The 27,675-nt window shown below is 45.5% G+C and overlaps 1 protein-coding gene and 1 pseudogene across 1 annotated transcript in view; one reads left to right on the top strand and one right to left on the bottom strand.

The window, feature by feature from the left end:
• Positions 1-3,385: 3,385 nt before the first annotated feature.
• Positions 3,386-4,006, bottom strand: LOC131272680 (putative nuclease HARBI1; annotated as a pseudogene).
• Positions 4,007-6,034: 2,028 nt separating this feature from the next.
• LOC131272672 (uncharacterized) overlaps positions 6,035-27,675 on the top strand; it is an 88,810-nt gene continuing 67,169 nt past the window's right edge. Inside the window, exon 1 of the mRNA XM_058274498.1 lies at positions 6,035-6,131. Within this exon, the coding sequence (XP_058130481.1) occupies positions 6,035-6,131 (97 nt within the window). The remainder of the gene's footprint in view (positions 6,132-27,675) is intronic.

Raw genomic sequence — 27,675 nt, 5'->3', positions numbered from 1 at the left:
ACAGCTTGCGAACTGCTTCACGAGTTCGATTGAGACGGTGTTCGTTAAAAAAACGCTTTCCGTGTTTTATCAATCAATAAACAAACTTTTATTTTTTCACCCTCTTTTTACTAAACCAAACTACTAAAATATATAAGTAAAATAAACGAAAACCGTTGCGGTACTTTTTTTTTGGCGCTCTTCACATCTTCTGAGCTATAATTACACTTCAAACACCGTCGGTATTCGTCCACTTTCGTTAAGCACTCGGTGGGGAGACGGTTTCCATTCCGGTCGTGCCCATACGAGCATATCCTTTTTCTCGAGGGCAAATGCTTATGATTCCTGTTGTTTATTAATATTACGGCTACATGTCGCGTACGCAGTCGTTCCGTTTAATGGCTTCACGCAATTCACCCACCATTCGTGACGCTCTCCCTTTGGTCGGGGAGGATAAGACGGTTTTAGCAGAGTCTCTGATTCACACCACGACCAAACTATGCGCATGTGTGTGTGTGTATGTTTGTGTGAGGGTGGAATGTCGACCCGGCGCCCCGTTGCAGATAAACATTTCACCTGCTGCTTCGTTCTTTTGGTGCATTCCAAGATGTTGTCTGTAGTTACTGTGGAGAGGCGGGACGGCACGGCACAGAGCGGTGGGCAGGGCGGCAATGGCAAGAAAATAGAGCCACATGGAACGTGGGATGAGCGAGCGAGATGGAACGCTGGAGAAAATAGTGCAGCATGGCACGTTTAATGGGAAAACTTGTAGATAGCGCAAAACAGAGCAAACCTTTCATCCCGGACAAGTCACACTAAAGACCAGATCCGGAACGAGCATCGTTGGTCGGTCCGGGGGGGCCGGTGAGGCCCGGGACGAAGTGCTGGCGTGGGCAAGCGATAAAGAAAAGTGGAAATAGCTTCAACCTCATTCACTTGCCGACGATGATGGCCGGCTCCGGGTTGGTGCTCTATTTGAACTTTGCTTTGGCCCGAGCCCGGTCAGTCGATTTTGCTGAGTTGGTTTGCTTTCCGCTGCTCAGCCGAGCGTCCGAGTTCACAAACTGCGGGCAAACTGCCCGGAAAACTTGTGGCCCACAGAGCTCATGCTTTGCTGGGCTAGGAAAACGACGATACAGGATCGGGATGGTAAAAACCGACGGGAAATCTTTCAATATGTAACATCATCATGCCATAAAACTATCATGAAGATAAGCGCTATTTTAACATCCGCTTGCCGTTAATGCCGGACCCAAGACCCACGGGTTGGTAGGAGAAGCTGTGTACTAATTACTTTTGAAAGCATGTTTTTCTACACCGGTAATCTGTTATGGTACCATATGGGAAGATAATTAATGTGCGAAAAGGTTCGCCTAATAAAGATCTCTCTATTTCAACAAACTTTATGAAAAACTACATTCCATATTGACATTATCTGGTTTCTATTTCTCATAACCCGAAACAGGTTCAAGCTCTTATTTTAGAACATTTTTGAAGAAAAACAAACACTGTCATCTTCATGATATTGCCATCTAGTGAAGAAAGTTTCCTGACACCCAAACGAATCGTATGAAATTGCTCTCCCGAGAGTTCGCGAATCGAATTCCATTTTGTTTTGCCGTTATTTTTCCCATTTAATACGTCTTTGGAGCTTTTCATTTTTCTAGATGTTTTTTGTAGAACGAGATGTTCGCGATTTGTTTTGATTCAATTTGAAGCAGCGCAGTTCGTGTTGATTTCGTTATTGCTTAATTTATCGCACTCTTTTGAAGAACATTCTTCCACCGGAAAGTTTCCCCGTCGGAATGCTTCCTTTTTTTTTTGTTTCGCCCAAAAGCCTGGAACCGATAGCCTAGTTAAGAACCAAAGTTATCGTTCTTTCTCGAATACTTGGTTTTTGTTGTGCTAAATGAACCCTTTTAAAACACCTCGTGGATCCAGTTTTGCGATCCTGAAATATTTCCTAACGGCTTGGAAACATTTAGCACCATAAGCAAGATATTTGTGACGGCTTTAATGACATTCCGATGACCATAGGAGCACGGGTTGCTAAATTTGTTAGTGAACTATGGTACCTATCGCGAACCAAGTTAACAACCGGTCGATAAACATATCGACCGATATAATGACAGTAATGGCGGAATGGTATCGCAACGCATCAAATTTATCAACCCGTAAAAACGCGTGTACAATTGCCATGGCTACCGTACAAATCGTGGGGAAAAAATCGAGCAGTTGTTAAAAAAGTCTTTAATTTGCATCGCGAACGAAACATTTTTTTTATATCGACCGATATATTTAACTACTGCCTCAACCCATCCGATATACTGAAAAGAGCTGTTGACCGTGGAAAGATTTATTTTAAAAAATGTAAAAATGTTATTCTGTGTTAATTTTTTGCTCTCTTATTATTTTTTAACCACTTTAGCCCATCAAAAAATTTATTTTTCTGGTGAAATTTTTTTTTGTTTTAAAATTTGTTTTTTTATTTAACCGCCTACACGGGTAGTTATTGTAGTTTTATATTCAAAAAACAATTGATTGGATTGTCGTATCGGCGTGAAACTTTTAGAATGCCTAGAAATAGTAATTTTCTATCGTTTTGCTAAAAAAAACGTTTTTAAACAAATTTAAGTAATTTTTATTTGCCGTTGTCGGTCGATACCCCTCAAACGTTCCGTATTTCTCGTACTTCGGACCAATTTTAATTTTATAGAGATGTCGGATCGATTTTATAATTTCAAAAATTCATTAAGTATATTAATTTGAGGTTCCAAAAAATTTCAACGGTATAAAAAAATGAGTATTTTTCTTTTGTACAGTTATGCATTGTGTTCTCTGTTCTTATAGATTCACGTATTTTGTTTTTTGGTTCCTGCATTAGCGCCCGTATCGTGGAAGGAGACACCGTTTTCGCAATTTCCGTTCACTTCCTGCTTGCCAAGAACATCTCTAACTGTTACACCACTTCGCCTAAGACAAAGTTTTGTGATTGCCCAGTATTTTTCATTGGGGCGAAGCTGTGGCAAATTTGGTTTTGGTACAAAATGAATCTTATTGACCCTGTACCACTCTAAGACAACCTTAGAATTATGGCAGGTCAAAAACTTGATAGAAAAAAGTACGTGAATGTATAAGAAAGAAATAGAAAAATAGAAATATTCGTTGCTTAATCATCCATGGTTTTAAAGGATAAGCAGAGTTCCCTAAACAACAATAAAAAAATCATAAATATTGGGTACAAGAATATCATATGTAAATAGACAAACCCAACAGCTTCATCGTTCGGTCACCACTGTTTCATTTTTCTTCTAAGTATAAAGATATTGGGCTTGTATTGTATTATCTACAAATAGGATCATTTGCCTGTGGTCACATATCTAGAAGATCATTATCAACAAGCATTTTATAAAGAAGTGTTAAATTTAATATTTACCATTAAAGCGTTTAAACTGTAAAACCCTTTTCTATTCAAATATTGAATTGGGTTGTCGTAAAGTGCGACAATTCTGATGTGAGTTCCATCGGTGCACATAACTACACAAGGACAGGTAATTTTTTACAAAAAAATCTCCTGGCGTCTGCTTTTTCGTCGGCAGTCATATCCATGATTATGAAATCCGCTAGTTCACGTTCCAACGCGGCTAGAGTTTGATCTAGCGTTTCAGAAAAAGTAGATTGGGCAATTGCCATAGTAAAATCGATACCAACACTTAGTTGGTACGACCCTTGAGCAAAAAATCTTTGTTCCACAATTTTTCTTCCGCCGATAACCCACGCTTATGCTTATGCTAGTTCCACTTTGGCAAGGATTTCTTCAAACACCCTCTTCGGAACTCGGTAATTGTTAATGAAGCTGAAAAAGGAACATGTTAAAACAGTGGCAACGATTGTTGAGCCAATACGCTTACGTTTTATCCGATAATTCAAGCGGATCAAAATGCTTCTTCAATCGCCTACGGTATGCTGCTAGATTTATCTCCTCTTCATTCTCCGCATCATTTAAAAAGAATAATGAATTTATCATTCAAATCTTTTGGATGCTTCACGAACTAAAATGCTTCTCGATACGATAGAAGTCGCACTAATTGTAGCGTTGTTAAAAGTAAACAAACTCTAGGTTTCCATGGTAATTTGACAGACGGCGAAACTACTCGATAGGTATTTTTATGGGTTGTTATAATTTTACCGACTGCTCAGTTGAATACATTCGCGATACCAATTCGAGTAGATAAATTTATCGGTCGATATAATCAAACGGGTTGGTAAATTTTACCGACTGCTTTCGCGATAGGTACCTATGTTTTGATTCTTTCATGGCTGTTCAGACATTGTTATGCTTGCTTTTGTTAGGTGAACAGAACGGAATAACAAAGCAACTGCATGTTTCATGCTTTTCAAAATCACTTTTCCAAATGTAGGCAAACAAATTTTGGACTATTGTTTCATTCTTGTGCAAGGTCTTACACGAAAATGTTCCTCGTCTCTATTTTCAGACTGATCCTTCGCTGACCGGACACAGCCGGCGGTGCCGCATCCGCCTGAAAGGGTTTATCGAGAAGGATGAACTAAAAAGCACTCCCCGGAAGGAAAGAACCCATGGAGCTCGTAAGCTCCACACTAATCGGAGCACAAACACAATGCACACGGGAGCGCCTTGCCTTTCGCACCGGAAACACTCGCATATGTGCGCTGGCGAAACAATAACATCGACCAACTCCGCCGGTCGTGCCTCGGGCAGGGATTTACAGCACAGCCCCGACAGCTTCGCACTTCCGGTCGAAGGAGCTGGAAAGGCTTTCAACACGAGGCGCCCTTGTCCGTCGACACCGGCAGTCTTTACGGAAGGCTGACCAGCACCGGAGTACTCCGAACACCGGCAGCGAACCGAACGTCCGAGCCAATGCGAACCCAGACGGCCTTCCGGTGCGGAGTGCTACCCGACGAAGTCACATGACGTGATTAGGAGCTGCTTAATCCACTCTGTTTCGTCCAGTCGTCAAACTGCAACTCGGTGTCAATGCCACCCTTTGCCACCGAGGTTCAGCGTGAGGAAAGGCTTACTGGACTTTCGCCAGTGCGTGGTATTTATTCATCGCCGGGAAACAAAGCTCGCCCGGACTGCTGACAGATTACGTGAGCCAACAACGTGCGCTTCCTTTTGCACTGGTCCACTTGCGTAAGACTGTCGATATCGATCCTTTGAGGCTCAGTAACTTGTTAACAAATCCATGCAAATAGCATCCATCCATTGATAAATGGAATCTTGTAACGGAAGAAAAGGTTGTGCTGAATCGATCGATGGTTAGAAACGTTAACATTATGTAGAGATGTATATTTAGTGTAACTTACTTTCATTAAGGCAATTTTCCAGAAACTGCCATATATAATAATCCTGTAGAGCAACAAATACTGTACTTTGTTAACCTTGTTTTGTACACATCTCAACCTTTTAAGTCAATTCCGAGCAACGCGATCTAAAAGCTAACCAAAAGACTTGTCCTTATTATTAATATTTTAACTTAATCCCTTATTCATTTTTATTAAAAGGACGTACAGGCAAGCATGTGCTACGACGTGAAGTGACATCAGAAACAACATAATCCTTTTTGTCTCGCCGTGCCGTAACGCGCAAAGAACAGTCGCTGTCAGTTCAAAGGTGACATAAAGGATCGTTTCGCGGCAAAGAAGAAAACAAAGTTCAACTCGTGCGTGGTGCGGAGAAAAAGTGTAAAAATCGGTGAATCTGTGCCACCACCAACCACCGGCGTTGTGCGTTCGTGTGTTTGTGTATTTGTGCTTGTGTGTGTGTGTGTGTGTGCCAGTGTGTTCTACGCGTTCACCGGGCGCGGCTTACGATAGGGAAATGATGTTCAAACGTGATTATCTCGGTTGATTCGGTGTGAGTTTTAAATACCATCAGCGGGCGTGACGGGAGCTAACCGAATAAAAAAAGATATAGGGCCAAGCGCGAGCCAAGAGTGAAAACATCGGCGTGTGAAAATCTTCGGAAAAGGTGAACCCCCGGCTGCCTCGGCTACGCACGCCACACGCCATGAAGCCGGCGACAGTGGGCGGCGTGTTGCTAGCCCTGTTGCTGGTTAACCTTGCCCGGGCCCAAATTGACTGGGCGGAGGATGACGACGATCCAGGTGAGTAGTAGCGGCGAGTGTGTGGAGGGAGAGTGGGTTGAATTGTAGGGCGGGATTAACGAGTTTTCCCCAAACTTTTTGGCATCACGCGGTGGGTGGTGGGAAGCGCCAGCGGAAGGATTAAACGAGGCGCTTTGTTGTCTTCGGGTGGCAATGGGAAGATTAAGGTTTCACCATCCGAAGCAAATTAGGCAGCGCCGGGACAGCGATGAAACGCGGATAATTAGTCGGTGGGAAAAACCCTCGCCCCGCGCACAAAAGGGTTACCGTGGCGAGGAGATATTGTGCCGAAATTCATAGTTACAGAAAAACGCTTCAACAATGCAGGCAAAGGGTGAGCGTGGGCTTATGACTTTGTTCGCATCGCTTCGGGTATTTGCAAATCAGTATTTAAATTGTTTGTAAAGCTTAATGACTTCAGTCGCCGAATTTTTCAACAATGCCAGAATGTTATGTTTCCATTGTTCAATGTTCATTGTTCAAATTGGGTATTGATACTGCTCTTTGTGTTAAATTCAAGAACGGGTTACCAAATATTTTTTCGAACGCCTGAACAACTAACAAGGATTAAATTCTAAGAATTCTATTTTTCATTTTATTTCTATCATATTTTATAACTTCTACTTGGAAAAAGTATATAAAACAGCACAAGAAATGCACGAGTGTTTTTCTACAATGTATTAGTGGTGAGGGAAAAATAAATAAAATTAAAATTTATGAGTTCCCAGTGAAGTGCAAAAGGATCCCGGGCTCAATCAGTATTTTGTCGATTTCCACAGGAAAAACCAACGAAACTTCTCTGTTTTGTGATGCATGCCGATTCTCTACCCTCCACCGACGTGCATGCGAAAAACTGCACACTGCACTGCACTGCACTAATTGAGTTATCGGCATGGAAATGGCCGGTACGGTGCCGATTCAAATCACGTCCGAGATTTGCCGGAGCACCCGGTTCGGGATCAGCCAGACGGCACCGCTCCAGGACTCTGTGGGTGCTTGCCGCTGACATGTTTGATTAATTCGCGTGTGAAAATCAACGAGCAGTGGACCGGCCGGGATCGACGCCGGTCAGCTGCACTTTGCCTTGCTCGGGTCCCGGAGTTCCGCCGCCACTTTAAAGCAATCTCTCAATCAGCAACCTCGAACTCTCGAGTTCGGACGTATTTTCTGCACCCGGAAAACATTTCGGCATACATATTTATATTTGCGTCCTTTTTTGTCTGTTTTCTTTTTTGTGCAAAATCTAAGCCGATGCGGGAAAGCGGGGGAATTCTGGCACCGGTTCGATGTTTCTAATAAATCGCTCCCGTGTCTCCGTGCCGTCCCTTTGGGGCGAGTGGGGGAAGTGGTCGGTTCCCTTTCGACAAATACAGCCACTCGGGCTTTCGGGCGACGCGGTGAAGCGTTCCAAGCCAACAAATCATGAACAAATAGCCATATATCTTACCTGATCCGATGCACTGCAGTATATCAAGGGCCCGGGGCAAACATCTGTTTCTGCGCGCGTTTGACGTCACCACGAGGTCAACCCGCTGTCTTCCACCAAAGTCCTCGGTGCTCGGAAAATCAGGACTTTTCACCCTGCCACTCGCACAGGCTCTCGAGGCCCGAAAATTCTGCTTCATCGGAGCGTACAATTTGATTTAATATTTGCCGTTCGTTTTAACCTTCCGACTCGGATGGGACGGGATTGTTCCCCCAGACCCCCTCCCCCCATCCCTCCCCCGTCAGGCATCCCCTGGCCTCCGTCACTGCTGCAGCAATACGACAACATCAGCCATCAGCAAATTTTCCAGACTGCATTTTATGGCCGTGATATTTGTCCAGAGTCGGAGTGTTTGCTCAGCGGCTGACGAAGGAAAGTGGCGGTGAAGTTTGCTTGTTTTTTTTTCACCTACAACGAGAGCATCGGCACAACCGGCCGGTCTCCCGATCTTCCGGCTGTCAAGTTGTGGGTCACCGTTTTTTGTTTTTTGCCTTAGCCGTCCGGCTCGAAGTGATGACTGGGGAAAAATCCTTGTCCGATCCCGATTAACAACAGGGGCGAAAGGTTATGGAGGCCAGGGGGGGTTGGCCGGCTGCAGCTTTTATATCCTACGTTATTTGCTTCACTTTATCGTGCCGGGGCGCAATTTATCTCTCCGGCATTTTTAATGCCGGACAGGCCAGCATCACTCGGCCAGCATACATAAACCGATGACGAGGTGGATAAAGACGGCCACCGTAAGGTGTGCAAACAAGTAGGATGGCGCCACATGCCACTGACGGAAGTGCGAAGAGGCACACACAGACATGTGCACGAGTGTCCACCAAATCAGTCAAAGTGACGGTCTCGTATGGGAGCTAACCTAAGCGTGTTCCGGAAAAAGAACGCACTCAAAATATTGCTGACGAAAAATATTCCGTATGGCTGACGGTGGGGGTGGTGGAGGTAATGGAGCGATGTCGCTTTTCCCGGACACTCTAGAACCGTGATACGTGGGAACCAAGGTAGGTTTCCACCCACTCTCGTTAGCGGCCGTGTGAACTTCATCAGACAACTCGGATGCCGAAGGAAAAGAATTCCCCAAAAACCGGTATCGGATCCTGACGGTAGGGTCGTTTGGATTGGATCGGAATTTTCCCTCATTTTTCCACCGCCGGGAACACCCCGAAGGTGGATTGTATTTCAGTTGATTTCATCCAACAACCGGCATCGTCATCGTCGTCGTCGCCGTCGTAGTCGTTGGGCACGTAAAACCTTTTAGTTGAGCCATTATTCATTCGATTGTTTGCATAATTAATACACGGACGGGTGTTTATCCACCGGATCAGAACATATATCGAACCACAGCGCATAGCAGAGCTCCCCCGAGGGTAGACGAAGATGATGGGTCTTGTGTGTGTGAGACTCTATGTTTATGCATGCATTCGACTGTGTGGGAGCGCCGGTGCGTACGTGTGCTATCAGACAAACGTGCCACACTTCAGCAGCCTTCCGGCAGCTCGGCTTGGTTGAAACCGGATCGGATTGCGAACCAACCCCCGCCCCCATTGTGTAGGAAAGGACTCTGTAGGCGGGTTTCGGAATTAGCGGAATCAAACTAATAGAACGCCTGCTTCACGCAACTCATTAGGGTGTGTTCAATGAATCGAAACAACCTTTTTGGTAGCACCAGGGGAATTCCAAGAGTGCCTGGTGTGGTGATAATCGGTCGCATAAGAATCGCTTATGACGTGTCCCCTTCCCGAACGCACCGGGGAAATTGCAAATCATACCATCCTAAAGCACCCTGTACGTGGCACCTGTTTGAGCAGATTTGTTCAAATTTGCTGTTATTAAAACTCTAACGTTGGCAACACTTATTTCCTTGTTACTTTTTACAACCTCTCCATGCACGTGCTCGGCCAGCTCACCAATCACTTTTCGCACGGCTCTGGCAGATAACACATTTTAGGATGGGAAGGAAAAAGAAACCCCCACCCTCGGCCTTGTGCAGTGCCCGCGAAGTACCCAAGCGGGGTGACATTGATTGATTCGTTCGTTAGTGTGATTCAATTGGAGCTCTTCGAGGGATGCTCGAGACGAGTGTTTGCCGGAGTGTTCCGCGATAAACGCACGAACTTTCATCGCCTTCAAATTCATCTTCGCCGAGTTTACATTCCATTTGTCATCATAGTGTGTGTATGTGTGTCGCGACCACGATGGTGCTGAACATGAAAAGAAATGGTGTATTTTTCCCTTCCCATGTTCACTTGCGCCACGTTCAAGTGTTTGATCGCTGTTGGAAGGGAACTTCTGGCGAAGATGGGTTAGTTTTCGAGCACACGGTGTTTTTCTTTCTTCCTTTTTTCACACGCCACTGTTTCGTTTTTCACTCGCCCCCGGTACTCGAAGTGAAGCCACGTGAAAACAGTAACGAATGAGGGAAATTTCATTTCCACTTGGGCTCCTCTGCATTACAATTTCCTGTGTCACTTAGCGGTTGTGGCATAACGAGAGGGGAAGGGGGAGGGAGATCTTCAAGAGTCTGTGGCCTTGTGCGAAGGTTCTTTCGTGGCAAGTGGAATCTCGTCCTCGAACGAAGCCGCTGTCGCTCGACGATGGAGGCTGAAAAGTCAAGAGCGTAACACAGTTTGATTGGATACAACGCGCACTCGCGAGAATTGCACAGGTGCGATGGTAAAGCCGGCAAAAGACGAGAGTGGAGCACGCTTTTCCTTGGCATCGAGAAGAGGCCCATCTTCACAGACCGCATTAATTTTCTGCCCGGAAACTATCCCTGGGAAAGCTGCAAATGGGAAACTTCCTACCAATTAGGAGAGGCCAACCAGGGAGGCTAGAAACTTTTCCAAGAAAAATGTCAGCCGGAAAATGGGAACAGCTGGCACTAAGGGGCCTGAAAGATTTTTCCAAATAGCAACCACTCTTCCGTGGCGTTCAATGTTCCTTCCTGTTCTGTTGAAGATATTCGCTTTCCGTTCGCCCCATTGTAGGTTGCGTTACGCTTTGCCCCACTTATGGGAAGGTATCAACATTCAATTCACCTTAAAAAGACTGCTGCCACTTATTGAAATACCAATCAAACTTGCTAAAGCTCCAAGCACCGCCAGTTCAATCCCGTTTGATGCAAGAACCCTTCGGAAGGGATTTTCGAGCCCGATGGCGCATTTGGTGAGCCGTCGGTGTTTTTATCGAGCACGGTCCCGGTTGAGCAGGATCAAGCGCAGGATTCTTCGTGCGACTGTGCCTTGACCAATATTTACACTAAACTACACAACCACACACGTGCACACAAGGAACGTTGTTCTTTTTGCCACCACCAGGTGTAGATTGTGCCAACAAACCCATACGGCACCGGGAAGGCAAGCAATGGCAGCTCGAGCAAATGGTTCTAGGCCAGGCTGCCAGAAACACTCTCACTACGGAGCTCACCGGTTGCTGCCTATTGATCCAGCGCCATCACTTGAAGCTTCGAAATCAATTTCCGTTCGGCACGATGCGACGACCCTCCAGGATGTGGGCGCCAATCACGTAGCTTCGGTCGCCTTTTCCTCACACATTGCCACACAATCGATACGAGGCAGCACAAGGGTGGCGAGCGAATGAGGGGAAGGGCTTCCAAATGTTGCCCAGAATGCCACTGTCACACGTCACACAGAGTTTGGGAGACTTTTGCTGAAGTCGATCATTATCTGCACCCCCGGTCGAGTTCGGGATCAGTTGAGTTCACGTATTGATTTGCGTGCGCTGAAGAAATGTGTGCCATATTGCTTGGAACTGCCGGGATATTCATGACCTGAGGCAGAACAAGTTCATCAGCGCGATGGAAAATGAAAAAGAATACCGTCGTTAAGTGATATCAACATGCCTTTCGTGACGAGTTCACTATCGATTTAATACTGAACCAATATTTGTCACCTGATATCCTTCCGCAGGCTGCAAGTTAAAATCCTTACAGAGCTTGAGTTAATATTCATCATCGAAATATAAATGAAAACCGCCAAGCCAGAATGAAACTGTACCCAAATCTACAGCTATTTTTCATCGCTCACAGTGTTGCGTTTAAAAGCGAGAGACTGTCCTTAATTGAAACCATTCGTCACAACTGCGAACCGTAAAAGACAAATGGTGAGATTCGTGTTAGCGACATTTAGAAATGGACGTTTTTACTTGTACTGTCTGTTCATTTAATTGCTTTTGGAAGTTTCAGAACCATAAATACTTATGATAGCAATGTCATATTTTTATAGATTTTAAGTTGAATGCTACTATTAAAACTTCAAATATATTGACTTCAATTAACACGTTGACTGCCAAGCGTTTTTAGCACACTCTTTTAGTACAATATTTTTTAATAATTTTTTTGTATAAAATTTATTAAACCAACGATTTTTGAAGGCTAAGCGAAAACTTAGCTTCTCAAAGAATTGATATTAAATAATACTATAATTTTTATGTTGCATTTTCATGTATTTATGGGTCAAAAACTTTTTAGAACTGATTTCAGCTGTCACCTACTTTTGGATGACATGGCAGTCATCGTGTTAAAAATGTACTTTGGTTTCAAATTCCGAGCTAACCAACGAGTTAACGAACGGAACCAGAGTATGAGTAGATTAAACAAAAAAAAATGCTTAGATCGGGAAGTAATACTAGAACCACTAGAAAGAAGAGTGGAGGAGGTGGAACCTGATGCTGACAACACAAGCTACCATCAAAGAAACAACCATTCGTTCCGCGCGCTGGAAAGCTTATTTGTCGAATGACACCATTTTCGGGCCGACATGAGGCACAAAAAAAAACACAAAACAAACGCAAGCAGTCACCGTGAATTATTAAAATCCTCATGATCACCGTCCAAAAAAGTGACAGCATTCATTAGCGAACGATGCTTCGAGGATCGGTGAGACGGTGAGAATAGGAGGAAGACGGGAGACTCCTTTCGCTGAGTGGCCGGAATTTAATCTTCAAAAGCACAAAGCTCGTCTGTCCCAACGCCATATTTTGACACTGAGATGCTTAGTTTGGCCTTCCGGCCCGGAGTTGCGCGGGAAGACGACCGGGCATGCCATGGATATTACCGTAAAATTTTATAAAGCAACGGCGCACCATCTGCCAAAACAATTCACTTTCGTTCAACAGCAACGCCTCGGGGTGACCGTTGCAACACATAACTTCACGACGATCCCCTTGCGGGGGGCGGAAAGGTCGTTGGAAAAGTGCAGCATCGCAACAATATCCGCAATGTACCCGTTCGCAGGGGGCTACATCCTCGGGGCATTGCCGAAGTGCCAGAAACACAGGGTCGGTGTTGGTGGAGAGCTTTCGAGCTGCGGAATGGAATGCGGACGTGAAGCTGTTGCCGACGCGTTTGTCCCTTTCCCGCAGGCTCCCACAGTTGGCCGTGGCAAAATACTTCAAGCCGAGTGGGTATTGTTTGAGCAGGAATTTAGTTTTCAAACTCCGTCGACCGTTGTCCGGGGGGATGCAGCATGCTTTGCAACAATCCGTCGTGAGATGCTTCGGACGGTTACTTGACTGTTCGGTGGCTAGCTCAGATGCTCGGGGCCCGGTTCCAGCTGCTTGCTTAAAGCACTGTTTGCGCAAAGCCGTGTGCGGGTTTGCTAGCGGATGTGTGCCGTAAATTTGTCCTTCGGCTAGAGCACGACGCAATAGGTAGAGTATTCCGGTGCATTCGATAGAGCGTCTTCATCGTCCCGTTTTCCCAAAACGTTCTCTTGGTATTTGCACTTGGCCTGGCTACTTTGCCAAAGGATGCCGTAAAATTTGCACCGATTGCCTTAAATCTTCAACCTTGTCGCCAACCTTCCGGGTCAGCACTTTCTCACCCGGGTTTCTCGAGATGCTTGCACACTGTGGCCGGCAAAAGACAAACAGAGATACTGTACTATTGCTCAGCCTGGGAAAGCCCGGAGGCCACCGGTTCTGGACACAATGCCACGGTACGGTGGAAGAAAGAAACACACGAACGGTAAACAAAAAACTTCAATCCGAGTGGACCAACCCCGGGCCGACCGAGCGCAAAGCGTCGAGCTCCGGACAAGATGAGCATTTATTTGAGTTTTACTTTGCCGATTTCCTGCGCGCCTCCTCTGTAGCCGGTGTCGTTTTCCTCACCGCTGGACACGCGCCTGGCTTTACAGGCGACGGGGAAAGTTACGGGAGAGCAAAGTTCTGCGCCCCCGTCCCTGACCTCCGCTTAACCGTTCCGGTGGCCGCTGGGAGGCTGCTTCTTCATGGCGCCCTCGGGTGTTACTACCGAAAGGTGAGGCTGAAGGTGGAAGTGATTTTCCTTACCTTGCCGTACGCTTCACTTTTACGACACAAACGGCATGAAGCGTGTCTTGCCGGGAGCACGAATGTAAGCGGGAAAGCAGCAAAAAAAAACAAATGCCCCTCTCGCCGTCTACCGATTGTGCAATGGCGAAAAGGACGAGAGCGGCAAGAAAAAGAACTCTATACCCCGAAGAGCTGCCCTTCGCAGCGGGACAGTCGAGTGATAAATGAAGAGCTTAAATGGTTTGTTTTATGAAGATATTTTATGAGTGAAAGTTTTTCTGGTGCACCATTCTGTGTTTTTTTGTTTTTCCTTTGCCACCATTTTTCCACCAAGCACTCGTCCCCGTCCACTCGAGTACTTGAATACCTGCGGAGAGGCTCCAAGAAAAGAATGTTTGTTTGTTTGTAAGATTTTGTTTTTTTTTTGCAACTCCAACCTTTCCGCCTCTTGACAGTTTGGGACCCAACTGTCTTACTCGTACCTTTTTTTTTCTTCCTATTGTTTTGTGTGTGCACGGGAAATTTTCGTTCCAAGTGGATTACACAGCTTCGAGTGGAAATGTGTCATTTTGCGTGAAAACTTACTGCCTGGTGTAAAAGTTATTATTAAACGGCTGGGATCCGGTTTACTGAACCAACGTTTGTAGGGGTTATATGGAGATCCGTTCTGTTGGATGAAACTTTTCCCCTTCGCCCTTTTTCCCACACAGTGTAGGCAAACAAAAACACACACACGTGTATATATATTCCTGCCCATCCGTGCACACGCAGAAACCCGGTGCCCGGTGCCCTTTCCTCCGCACGATCGATACTAATTGAATTTGCCCAAATAGGCGAGCATGATTTGAATGCATAATCCGTCCGAAAATTCAATTCAAACAAAGGCTACTTAATAAGCAAGGCCACATGTGTGATTTTCAAAGCGAACCAAGCTCCCATACTGCTCGTGCATTTTCCATCACGCCGGCGGCTGGCAAACGTAGGTGCGATGTATTTAAAGATATTGTGAACATCTTCCCGGTGCGCAATTTCCACCGGGGGCTTAGCCCGGGGGATAGAGGTTTTTAAGCGGAGGGACCTGTGTCTTTTCCTTGGAAAACGTCCGAAGGCGACTTTCGGTCGTCCCAGTTCTAATCAGATTTCGTTTCGTTTGGGCATGCAAATTAGCTTACCGTCCACTTACAATCTCTCCGCACTCCACCCGGGGCGATACTCTTTCCCGGTGGGTTAGGGTATGATCCTTCCCGGGGACTTTTGTGGATAGGATGGTTCGATCCGGGGAACGACCACGTGGTGGATCTCCTCTCGGAAGGCTCGTATCCCTAAATTCCGCCTTTAATTGCATCGGCCTGGAGGCTGGTGGCTTAATTCGTCGTCGGTGCCACGTTCAGGGATTTCTCTCGGCCACACCAACGTTCCCTAAATCCAACGCCTGACTGTGCCCGTGCATGCGTAGATGGTGCTGTGTGTTGTGCAGCACTATCCCCCACCCAGCCGACCGAAATGCGTATCGAATACGTGCAATTTTACAAATGAAACGCAAAAGCAAACGAGACGAAAGAGATCATAGATAAAGACGATACATTTTCTCGGCAAACCAACACTCTGTCCGCCGAACCGGCTATGCCGGCATAGTTTAGGGCGGCTGGCCGATACATGAATTTGCATCCACTGCGTACGTCGAAGCTCAACAGCTGATTCTCTCTGGTAGGTTCTCCGGTCCAGACACGGACGACACTCGTTCGGTACGGCACGGAAGCAAAAGAATTGGTTTCAAGTTTATTTACATAAATTATGCTTGCCGTCGGTATCCAGACGGTCCGATCTAGGGTACGGCATCTCGCTTACAGTCTTGCAGCCAGGCCAGATATCTGCTTCTTTCAATTTGGAAACATCTATGAGAGAGAATAAAAATGAAGGTCTTTGCAGTCTTTGCGAAACGTGGCGTAGTGTCCTATGTGGTGCAGAACTGAGGCCACAAGGATATGCCTTGAAAACTACACTAAACGTTTATTAAACCTTCTTGCCCAGTGATGGCAGAAGACGGGTCACTAGTGCGTGTATAAATTCGTCTACTCATGAACCATTCCAACGTCCTTCATGTGAAGGAAAAACTTACAACTTGGACGGTTTATACATTGAGGTAATCAAGCATTGCTACACCGATGTAGATCCATCCATGCATATGCTTCACAGCAGAGCTCAACGAAGAAGCCGAAAAAACACTTTGCCATCTGAAATATGAATAGATTTGAATTATTTGACGTAATGGATGAGGCAGAGCAGGCACGAATCCATTTTACCAACCCCATTATGTTGTCAAACATCTGCTTTCGAGCTAAGTCGCCTTTTTGCGTCGTATTCGTCCTTTGCTCCCCTCCCCCGAAACCAAACGTACCAGGTATTCCCATCGTGCAGGATGCACTCACTATCTTGACCGGTATGCCAGAGTGCTGGATTTGGTAGATTCTGCGTTTCCACCGGGCGCTACCGGGGAAGCAATGGACCGGATTGGAAGGTAACCATATCCCTGGTACGTGATGATCCGCGCGACACGATGAATCTGCCATGGAGTGCAGCCGGATGCACTCGGGAGAACGACCGGAACGGCCGGAGCTCGATCCAGAGGGGATTTAGAGTGTTGCAAATTTAACTCCCGGTGACCATTGGCCAACGGGTGCGCAAACGATCGGTGACTCGCTAGGGCAAGGTGCACTCTACCTCACGGGAACAGTGGACGCAAGTACATTTGTATGTTTCCACCACTGTCGGAACGGAACCATCCGGGAACGAGATAGTAAGTGAACGGGGCTGTGAGGCACTAAAAAATGGACTAAATCATCCGGAACGTGCGCCATCGTCCGGCGTTCTTCCTTGCCCGCTACTTTTCCACAACGGAGCGACGTTTCACGTACACACACACACTTATAGACTCAAACGAGCGAGCCGACTTCCGGTTGCAGCACGATGGTGATTTTTCAAATATTCTCCGAATTCTACAACCTTCCGAAGGTGCTGCACCGGGTGTCCACTTTGCGGTGAACGGAACGGGATGGTGGGCGGGCAGGCGCAGCGAACCGGAAAAACGGAAGGGCAAACGGGTACGGTCAAGCGAGAAAAAGCGATTTTCCTTTCGAACGGCAGTGGCACCGAGCTGCATAAAAGTGCATCAATATGCAGACTGGAGCGATTACCGCTTTCAGATACGTGAAATGGAATAATAAATAAGCATAAATCCAATGATGTACGATGTGTGCAACGCCCACGAGCACTTTCCCGCGCACCGCTCAGCGACTGGTAGAAGAGGGGAAGGCTGGGGGGAATTGTTTCCACCTCGGTTAAGGTGGACAACTATCGGATTTGTTCGCATCGGTGGCACCGTTGGGAAGTGGAAAATAAAACAACACTTAACGGGGGAAACCCTTTGCAGTGGCATGCTCAGAAGCAAGCGTCAAATCTCCCGGGTGTAGCTAGTTTATATCGCAATGTTGCGCATGTTTTCTTAGTTTCCTTTTTCTTTTGAGAAATTTTTCAGATTTTCTGAAAGCATTTGATAATTAACAAAAACTATCAGAATGCAGTTGTTTAAATCGGCATCAGAAAAAGTTTTTTCATCAAAGGCTTAAGAAAAGAAAACGTTTAATAAATAAATAAAAAAATGGAGAATGGTTTAAGAGTTTCCTCTGTTCTCTAATATTGGAACCGTTAATAAACCGTAAAATAGTTTTAAAAAAGGGTATACTTTTGTTCATTGTGTTGCAGAACATTTCAATTTACTGAAATTACGTACGATTATCATAAACACTAACAATTATATTTTATCACTCCGACAAAGAAACTCGACGATACTGGCTTGAAATATTTGTCAATTAATCTTAGCTTGCTAATAATTATCCATCCAATTGCCTCCCCGACGGCTTGGGCCAACAATCGCCGGCAGCAATCGACAGCCTGCAAATAAATATTCAAATCGAAAACCGAATGTTCAACATTTCCAAACACGCCTCCGCACGCTAAATAGATGTGCTTATCGCCAGCAAACACAATGAGCATTCGAAAAGTGGCCACTCAGCCATTGTTATCGATGTTGAAAATGGAATACCATCATCTTTTTTTCTTCTTCTTCTTCTTGTCCGCTGTCGCCTACTCTGCTCTCGCGTGTCGTTACCATGCGAGTCGCGGCGCGTGTCTCCCAAATGTTGCCTCTCCGAGAGCCCTTCCCAGCAGGAAAGGTAAAAGGAAAGGAAAAACGCAACGCAATCAGCTTTAACGGGGGATCATTTTCTTCATGGACGCGCTCGCCGTTCGACGACGACGAGTGGTGTGTGTGTGTGCCTTGTGCGTAGGGAAAACAATCAGTAAAGCTCACAGCCGTTCCGTGCCATCTCAACGTCAACACAACGGCAAAGGCAGACGACAATGACGATGGTGGCGTCGAAGGCAGCGGTCGGCGAGCGACCGAGTTTCCCATCGTTCGGGAGCGGGAGAAAAGTGGGAAAAATAAATAAATATATAAATAAATAAATAAAATATGAATTTCCAAATAAAGTGAATTGTGGAGCCGACGGTCTGCGTCGTCGTCGTGGTGAATCGTCGCCATTCGTCGACGAACAGCGGCTCACCCTGGCTGAGGTCTGCGGCACGAACCGGGCACGAACGACTGGTGAACAAATGAAAATATAAATAAATGAATAAATATTTATCCGATAATAGCACCAGCTCGCTCAGCACAAAAGTACGCGTTCGGAACAGAAAGGAGCCCAACAACAGGATCCAACAGGGAATGCGCTTATTCTTTCCTTTCGACCACCTGCTCCTCTTCTTACCCGCGAAAAAAAAAAGCTGGAAGCGGAGCTTTTCCGCACGAGAAGAAAGCGCCCCCGTGATGCGCGAGTGGCGTACTCTCAGAAAATGGGAATGATGAAAAGAACACGAACGAACGTTCCCAAATGAGCATGAATTATAAACAGGCGGCAAAAGCGACGGGCCGCCGAGCCGAGCGATGCGGTGATAAAGCGGGACGGGATGCGATGATACGGGAGCGGATTTCATCAAGCATAGATTACCGTTTAATAACACAGATTCATGATCAACAATCACAACAAAGTGCTGTCGGGCAGACGTGCTGTTGCTTGGGGTTTGGAACTGGTGGCAGGTTAATGCGGAGCATTTTATAACACCGCTCCTTGCGCCCCAACGGTCTCCCTTTCCCCCTCACCCTGGGCGTGCAATTTGTGAGGTGATCAGGTAGAAAATTAACCTGAAATCTATCGTTTTGAGCACAGAGGCGCAAAGTTGTGTAGTCGAAGTTTCAACGGTCGAGCAAGTTGACCTTAAACGTGTGCTAAAATGTATGCAATTGAAACGGCAACGGCTCAGGTGCCTGTGCACGTACCCCGTTCGGAGTAGGTAAAATGCACCATCGACAAATGAAATTCGTTGCATACTGCCGTATGAATCCCCAAACGATTGCCAAACTACGGATATTGTATGTAGCAGCCGGACCTTGTTAGTTCTCACCGCAGCATTACCGGTGGGGTGGTTTCTCAATCCCTTGCCCCCTGCTTCCTGCTTCGGTTTGTGTCCGGTTTGTACGGTGCAAGCAAAACGTATCGATCTGAATAAACATCCCGCACACCGGGAGAGCGAAGCTGTTGCCATGGCTAATCACTTAACCGGTGGAATCCCCGGGACAGTTTGAAATTGAAATGTCGCCCATTAATAACGCTGATGCATGTCGTTTGTTCCGGCCACGGCGGACGGTTCTCGCTCGGTTCCGTCGGCGGGGGTTTGGCCGGTCGGGGTGATGTCTGATGCATACATGACATGTTCTGCACTGCGGCTGCACCGAAGGCCGATCCCACCCCAAGTGCGCCTTCTTCGTGTGTGTTCCTGAGTGTGTGTGTATATGTGTATCGTCCGAAGAAGAACGGTGCTAGAGGTGGAGGTTCTTTCAGCCTGGCTGGGAGACTCGTCCGTTACACAACCTCGACACATAAACCATAAGCAAATGGTCGTGTACCATTGCGGTGCGGCCCGCGGGGTGGGCGAACCCGGCGGGGCAAATCCAATTTTCTTGTGTCACATTCATTCTCTGCCGCACGTGGTTGCCCGGTTGGTGTGAGCACAGTCGATAAGGGTTTCCTGCACGGTGACCCCGGCGATTTCCAGTGGTTTGTAAACTCGTTTTAAAACCTCAGCCCCGTTCCCGGTACGGCTTTGCCAGAACGCAGACGGAGACACTGTCGACGGCCACGTCTGGCCCGGTGTCCAACGTGTTTTGTTTCGCAGTTCAATGGACTTATCAGGCACTTACATGCCACTTTTACCATCGCTGCAGTAGGTAGGTTCTACAAAGGTTCGTTAGTTTCAGCAAGAACTTGTGATTCTTCAGAGTGTTGCATAATATTGTGTTAGAAAATTGACTCAATGGAAACTAATAATAAACACATATAAATAGCAACTTGAACACCCTGGATAACCTGGAAAAACAAACAATCTAGCTGATCGTGAATTTCCCACTCACAACCCATTGCTTTGATCCATGATGCAACTAAACGCCAAAAAACAATTATCGGACCCCTTCCGTCGCTCATTTTTAAGTTTAGAAAAATTATTTCAAATATTTACTGCCTCAGTTATGAAAGTTTACGGCCACATAATTTATCGCAACAATGGTTTGCTGTCAAAGCGTGCTCCGAATGGTACTTATTTTACAGAATTTCACCCGTGGTTACGAAAACGCTTAAACCACACCGGCCATTTGATTGTAATGTTTCCACTCTCACCACATCAAATGGAGCCACCAATTGGGAGTGTTTTACAGAGTATGCACACAACAAAACCGTATCCGCACCACAACTGGAACCATATAAACCTGTTCATGCATAGCAACGTGCAGCAAAGTGTAACATGTAACATGATTTACAGATTGTTCTAAATTCCTGCAACAACCAAATAACGACACTGCGCACTTAGTTCGCCGAAAACGCCGTGCACACAAATTAAGTTCTGAAGCCAATTTTTGCACGAGCATAACAAAACCCTTTTGAAAAATTCAGCCCTTTTGGTCCTGGGCCGGGATGTCACCGGGGCAACAGCAAAATCCAAGTGAGCATGGGCATGAACACAAAACCCAACTGGTACCGCCGTTCGTGGAACTCGTTCTCTTCATGACTCAATAAATAAAGTTGGGTAAAAAATGTATATAGGTTACTTCTTGGAGCCGCCCCATCGTGCGCTTCCGGGCGCGTTGAATCGCATTTGCCTTTACCCGGAAACCCGAATCCCAGGTGAACGAGATGAGATGGTGGAATCTTTGTAATGAAAAACGTATGAGTGTTGGAGCCGCCTGGAGGTGGTGGTGGAAATGGCAGCAGCAAAATTTATAGAGAAGACACCGTTGAGCTTTTGTTTTATGCATTCAAAATGCACGCGGCAATGTTTGTAATATTACTCACCACGGGTGTTTGACAATCCGTCTCGATATATTACTCTTTTAGGGGTTTCCAACTGGGTTTTTCGTATATTGCCATAAAAGCTATCGTACCCCATCGATCACATCGGGAAAGCCTTAGCTCTGTCCATCATGAGTGCACCGAATGGTGATGGACAAGATGGCACTGACCAAAAACCAAAAAACTGCTGATGCCGATTGCCGCTAGTGCTACCGAAAACCACATTATTCCACGGAACCCCCCCGGAGGATGTAAATTAATTAAAACTCGTGCTGACCTGCGGAGCGGAGATTGGAAAATATTATCGACACCGCATGGCGAAACGGGTGCGAAACTGACGGGCGAGTGGGGTTTACAATTTCACGCCGTCCGGCCGGTCGTACTGATTTGTAATGGCGGGTAGCCAAGTTTTTCCCTTTATGTGTTTCGGCCGCCCCCCAGGGGGAGGGAGGGATGGAAAAGCTTGCGTGCAGTTTCAACCGTAAACGTACCCGATTGTGCCCGGGGTCGCGATGTGTATTCGGAGGGGTGCAAAAGTGTGCGCCCGCTTCAACGTACCGGTGAGATATGCAGATTAAAAATGTGCCATAAAAAGGAAGCATAACTTATAGAAGTTTTAAATTAAATTTCCCGTTTTTCATGCGCGTGTCACGGGTCCCCTGTGTACCTGCGGGAATTTTACGTCAGTAGTGGCAAATAGGGGTGTTTGGAAAATTGATTCATAAAATCGAAACATTATTCTCCAAACAATTATGAAAACAACATGACTTAGTCTTCATACTTGAGTAATAATTTAATATAAGAACTATATAATAATATAATAAGAACTATTCGATTGATTACGATTCAAAGATTGAATTCATGTAAAACTTTTATAAATCATGTTTCTATTTAAGCTATAATGCGAAAAATGTCATCAAACATATAATCTTATATTCAAGATTTACTCCAACTCTGATGCAGTTTTCTTCAAACATCTACCCTTTCAAGGACACAATTGTTAATGCACCCGTGATGGTTTTGCGCTTCCTGGCTATTTTTGTTCGTCCAACTCGGTCGGTTAAAGGTTTTGTTTTGCATACCTGGAATTCTTATGTTCAAAAAATCCCCTCGCTGATTTTCTATTGATATTCATGAGCTCAAATCTTTGTCGGTAGAAGTCTACTTCGCGTCGTTCAACAAGAACCACCCGGACCCGACTGGGAGGCGCAGTGCCTTTTCCAGCTCAGTGCCCTAATCCAGGTGCTGCTAGTCTTTCGAAGAATATTTCAGTTGGCATGAACACCAGCGGCGCTGGAGCTGTGGATGTGTGTGAGCTGCCATTTGTGTGTGGTACGGCTACTCCAAAGCCGAACAATGCACCAAAAGGAATGAGCGCCCGCATCCGAGAGGGTGGCTCTTTTGTTTCAACATCTTTCCAAATTGAAACATTCTACACGTGATCTTGAGCACACACCAAGACTTCCGGTGTACTGCAGCATCCCGTTGCAAAGACGTGCACCCTACTCTCGGGCAATCAGCAAGTTGCACGGAATCGGTACGTGCCACTGGCTGCCATCTACCATTTCGAAGGAGGTGACGAGCAGCTGGAAAACTCGAACAGCTCAAGGATGACATTTTCGACGGATGTTCTGCCATATGTCAGTGGGGCAGACACGGTACAAATATGTGCAATTGACGGCAGCTTCATACAAGTTAGTGGAAAGATTTTCTAATATTCTACTTTGCGATGCTCGTGGAAAATTGCGTTTTCATGTTCCATGTTTTAGTTGAGGCCGTTTTCAAAATAATATTAAAACTGTAAAATACCTTACACTGACACATACAAATTATATCCAATGTAAGAGTAGTAAGCATATTTAATGTTTTATTGTACACATGGACGAGATTCTTAATTGAAAATAGCATAAAATGCTATACATATCTTAAGTATGTAATGTGATAAATATATAATCCCGTCTATTTACCCTTACTAAAGGATTAATTTTTCATCGCTGTTTATAAAGCACCATCAGATGTAAAGGTCGTTTAACACAACACCTTGAGCGCCATTAAGTCAAAGTGCAGCAAACAAAACAATTGCAATTCTATGGCAAACTAGAGTGGAAAAAGGATACACCGCACATTAAGCACATTAGCACGAAGTGAAAGAAACATAATATAAAGATCCCCATCGTTTGTATGGGGGAATTCAACGTAACTCTCGCACTGCTTAGCCATCACACAGCTCAACCGGGTCAACCTGGATGCTGGAAACCGGATGCCAGGGGCATCAACCACAGTACAATGGCTCGACCGGCACAACGGCGCCAACACGGAAGCCCATCCATCTCCCGTACTATCCATCACACTCGGGGGAAATTTATCCGTTTCTTGCGAGCGTGAAAGGACGGCCTTGTTCGCTTGCTCGTGCGGGATGCAAGCCTTTCCGACACGATGGTTCTGGGCTCTCCTGATAACGACGCCGGCCCGGTCGGAGGGTGGAAATGTGTTATCATTATTATCGTCATTATTATCTCGCTATCGACAGGCGATGAAGTGTTCCACACTTCTGTTCTTGCTCTCAGTCCCTTATGCCCTCGACACCCCTCACGCCACCTAATGTACTGACCTTTGCCTGTTTTTATTGGCCGTTATTTTTTGCCCTACTTCAACAAGACGAGCACAGGAAAAAATACTGACCCTTCTTCAACACAGCTTGCGTACTCACCCGCTCTACCTGAATCGTGGCATTTTCGAAAGCTTGTGTGCTACCTTTGTGCTAGCGACGAAGCCCTACCCCAAAAACGCTCGGGTGGGATGGCACAAGGGGGGGGGGACCTCGACAGTTTCGGCTGCATCGCAAACACCAACCCGTACCACACACGGTGAAACCTGTTCTCTACGATGGCATTGTGCTCTTGAAACGGTAAACTACGTTGGAGCCATAGATGCGTGGCATCCAATAACCACCACACACGCCATCGTTAAAGATCACGGCTAGCACGCCAATGCCACAGTATGTAGACTTCTCAAAACACCTGGGGCGTTTGGTTACCGGGTTCAAACTATTTAGGTTTCATAGTGTTCTAGTTTTGTAGACTCTTTATGAAAGATACCATATTTCTGATGAAGGCAAGATGTAGACTTTATTTTAAAACAGCCGGTTGCTCTTTTCAAAACAGGAACATGCACTTCGGTGAGGTAGCAGTAAATAATACTTTCGTCTCATATTTTAAACACTTCACTACTTTCTAAAAGTTGTTAATTACAATAGCAGAAGAGCAGTCCTAGAGAGTTATACATTTATGTGAGCCACTGTAGTTTTGTGTGGCAAACACCAAACATTTACCTTGAATGAACTAATAAACCGAATGACGAACATTTAATAATTTAGTCCAAACAAAATATTATTGGATTGAAAGAAACAACCAGAATTTAAAGGTGTCGAAACGTTTTTTTTATCAGCTGTTATAAATGAGAAAATGTATATGTTTCCCCATTAAGTGATTTTATTTGACCCTGACCATTGTTACAACAGTGCCGGATTCTATCACCATCGCTACCATCTTCCAGTTATAGCTCTCCTTAATGTGAGCTCCGGCAAAACAGCCAAAGTCATGTTCATTAGTGACGGCGCAATAATAATAGCAAACTCATGGTATCATCAGAACTCCACCTGTCTCGAGCCTTCTCCCCACGTGGGGAAATTTCGCATAGGAACAACACATTCCGGTTCGTATGTAACGGTGCTATACTGTTGCGAGTAGTATCTGCTAATGTTCCGTGGACGAGTGGTGGAACGCTCAACAGTAGAGCAATTTTATTGCCCGAGTTCGTAGTATCCTGGCGAGAAAGTAAATCACGCTGTTATGGCCGGTGGTGTGGTGGGAAGGAAGTCGCCAGCATCATCCCACTCGTTGTCGATGTCTTTGCCATATACGGTCTCCCAGAGCATCCAGTAGATTCCGTAAATGGTAGACAATGTCTAGTCTCAGACTCGCTCACTCGCGGTCGGTCATAATCATCTTGTTGACTACTATTGCCACCACGCGTTCGTGAAGTAAACTGCTTCACACTCGCACTTGAGCACGGACGTGCGAGCCACGTCAAGCTTTTGTAGTGCCCTTCAGAACGACCCGAACTCGTCGTAAAACTCTGTGGTATGGCCCCGGTGTCTACTCGAAAATTTCCCCACCACAACGAGAGCCGAATACTCCATTTCGGGTCATATTTTAAACGCTTGGCTACCGATGAACTAAATCCGATAAAAATCTTTTAAAGAATAAAATAAATTGAAACATACCGGGAAGTCTCAAGCATTTATGGTTCGATGAATTTACTTTACAAGGTCAATTTCAATCAAATTTAATTGAACCTGCTGATTGATTAATAGCCACACATAAGAGAAAAACACGATAATATTGGCTCCAAAAACAACCGGTAACAAAATATAATGGAGGCGCCCAGTCTTTTTTGAATCAGCTTCTCATAATGGTCGCAATGGAGACGCCTGGTGTTTTCTGGCAACTCTGAAAATGTTAAGTATGATTTGTGACGCGTTGATTTAATATTTCTTGATGTTAAAGTAATAATCACACATAATATGTTCGATGAAAAAAATACACAACATAAATTGGTGAAGTAGTCAAATGTTTGAAAACCTTTCCTTATTTAAGGACAGGCAAATTTCATTTGAAGCCCAAATACTCTTAGACGCAACCAACTGTTGAAATCCCAATGAGAACAAAAGCATAACAAGATAACAAGATACCACCCCGTACTCACGCTGGTCGAACCGATTAGGAAAGGGACATAAAAAATGATTTAACGAAAACGAATTACTCATTGTTTTCCGCCAGACTAAGCTGTCCGGATCGTTCACGGTACGGAAAACCAAGCAAAAGAGAGAACCCTAGTTGAACCATTACTCCAAACCTGCTTGAAAATGCGATTCGACAGACGCGATAAGTATGTATCAACATTTTGACACCTAAATCTATCGAAATCAATCACGAAAGCGGCCCGCGACCCCAACCGGCATCCGTTGGAAGTTAGCGCACGATGCTTTTCTGCCCGTATCCTGCTGCAAATCTCGTGATTTCGCTCGTGTTTCAACGCTCTACAAACCATCGTGGCACCTTGAACGACGAGCTACTGACGACTACAATGGCGATAGCGAGCACGATAACGACAGCGGGAACGCTTCCGCTGACGAGGACTACGGTTACGGCCATGGTTTGCCCATGCCAAGCCAACGACGATCGATGGCTATTCGTTATGCAGATCACGTTTGAAAATCCAGCGTAACGGTCGAAGAAGAAAAACCGAGCGAGAAACAAGACAAGTTTTGCATGCCGCTCCATTTTGTTATGTCCTTCATTGCTCCAAGTTATTTTTTCTCCAGTAACAGTACCAAAGAAGAAGTTAAAGTCTTTGTAAAAAACCATGTTTCTTGCAAATGCGATGGTATAAGAAACTGATGCCGCGCCTCTAAGTGTGAACTCGTGCCAGAGCATGGCTACAAGCTTACAATCATTGACAATTGTTAATTTTTTAAATTGATTGGAAAATTGGAATGTCTTTTTCTCGTAGCATCAATTATTTACACTGTTTCCTTCGCATTGTTTTATTTCCCTTTGGTAGATTATTTCCAACAAATCTGTGGCCTATGGCAATCAAGTTGAAAAGGAGTAGGTTTCAAATAAATAAATATATTCCGATAATTGAATATGATACTGTAAACTTTTATACAAGTACTACTATGCTTCGATTTAGAGGTGCCATTTCCATGAAAGAATTACCTATGGGACGTTTAAGTAACAAGCCAACATGAACAAACACGGCACGGCTTGGATTCATCACGACGCCTGGCACAGTAGGAGACATTTGATACCCTATCCGAACATTCCCACGGATTGCATTGTCATAACAACCATCGAAAAACTGCAGCTTAATCCCTTGCCAACTCCATTCAGCTTGCTGTCTCGTACAACGGTTTGTTTCACCCAAACTCCAAGAAAACTATTGCAGCTTGTGTCTGCGGTTAGCTAATTTTTACCACACCACTTCCGCTGTTTTGTTCAGCGTGTTGTTTCGAGGTTTCACCTGCTCCGGACGAAAAACATACATCACGTTCAGCGTTACCAGAGCCACATGCGGCACATTTTCCAAGCTGACCAAAAATTCGATGAAGTCGGACCGGCCGCAGCACAGCAGCAGGAACCAATGAACTAGCCCAACCGTAGCCCCCATGAATATGTATGTGTATTTTCTCAATTCTGCATAAAGCTCACGAGCTTTTTTGCATCGTCCACCACCACGT

The sequence above is a fragment of the Anopheles coustani genome, chromosome 3 (genome assembly GCF_943734705.1).
Source record: "Anopheles coustani chromosome 3, idAnoCousDA_361_x.2, whole genome shotgun sequence".
Taxonomy (NCBI): Eukaryota; Metazoa; Arthropoda; class Insecta; order Diptera; family Culicidae; genus Anopheles; species Anopheles coustani.
The sequence above is the reverse complement of the archived record's forward strand: the minus strand, read 5'-3'. Positions and strand labels throughout refer to the sequence as shown.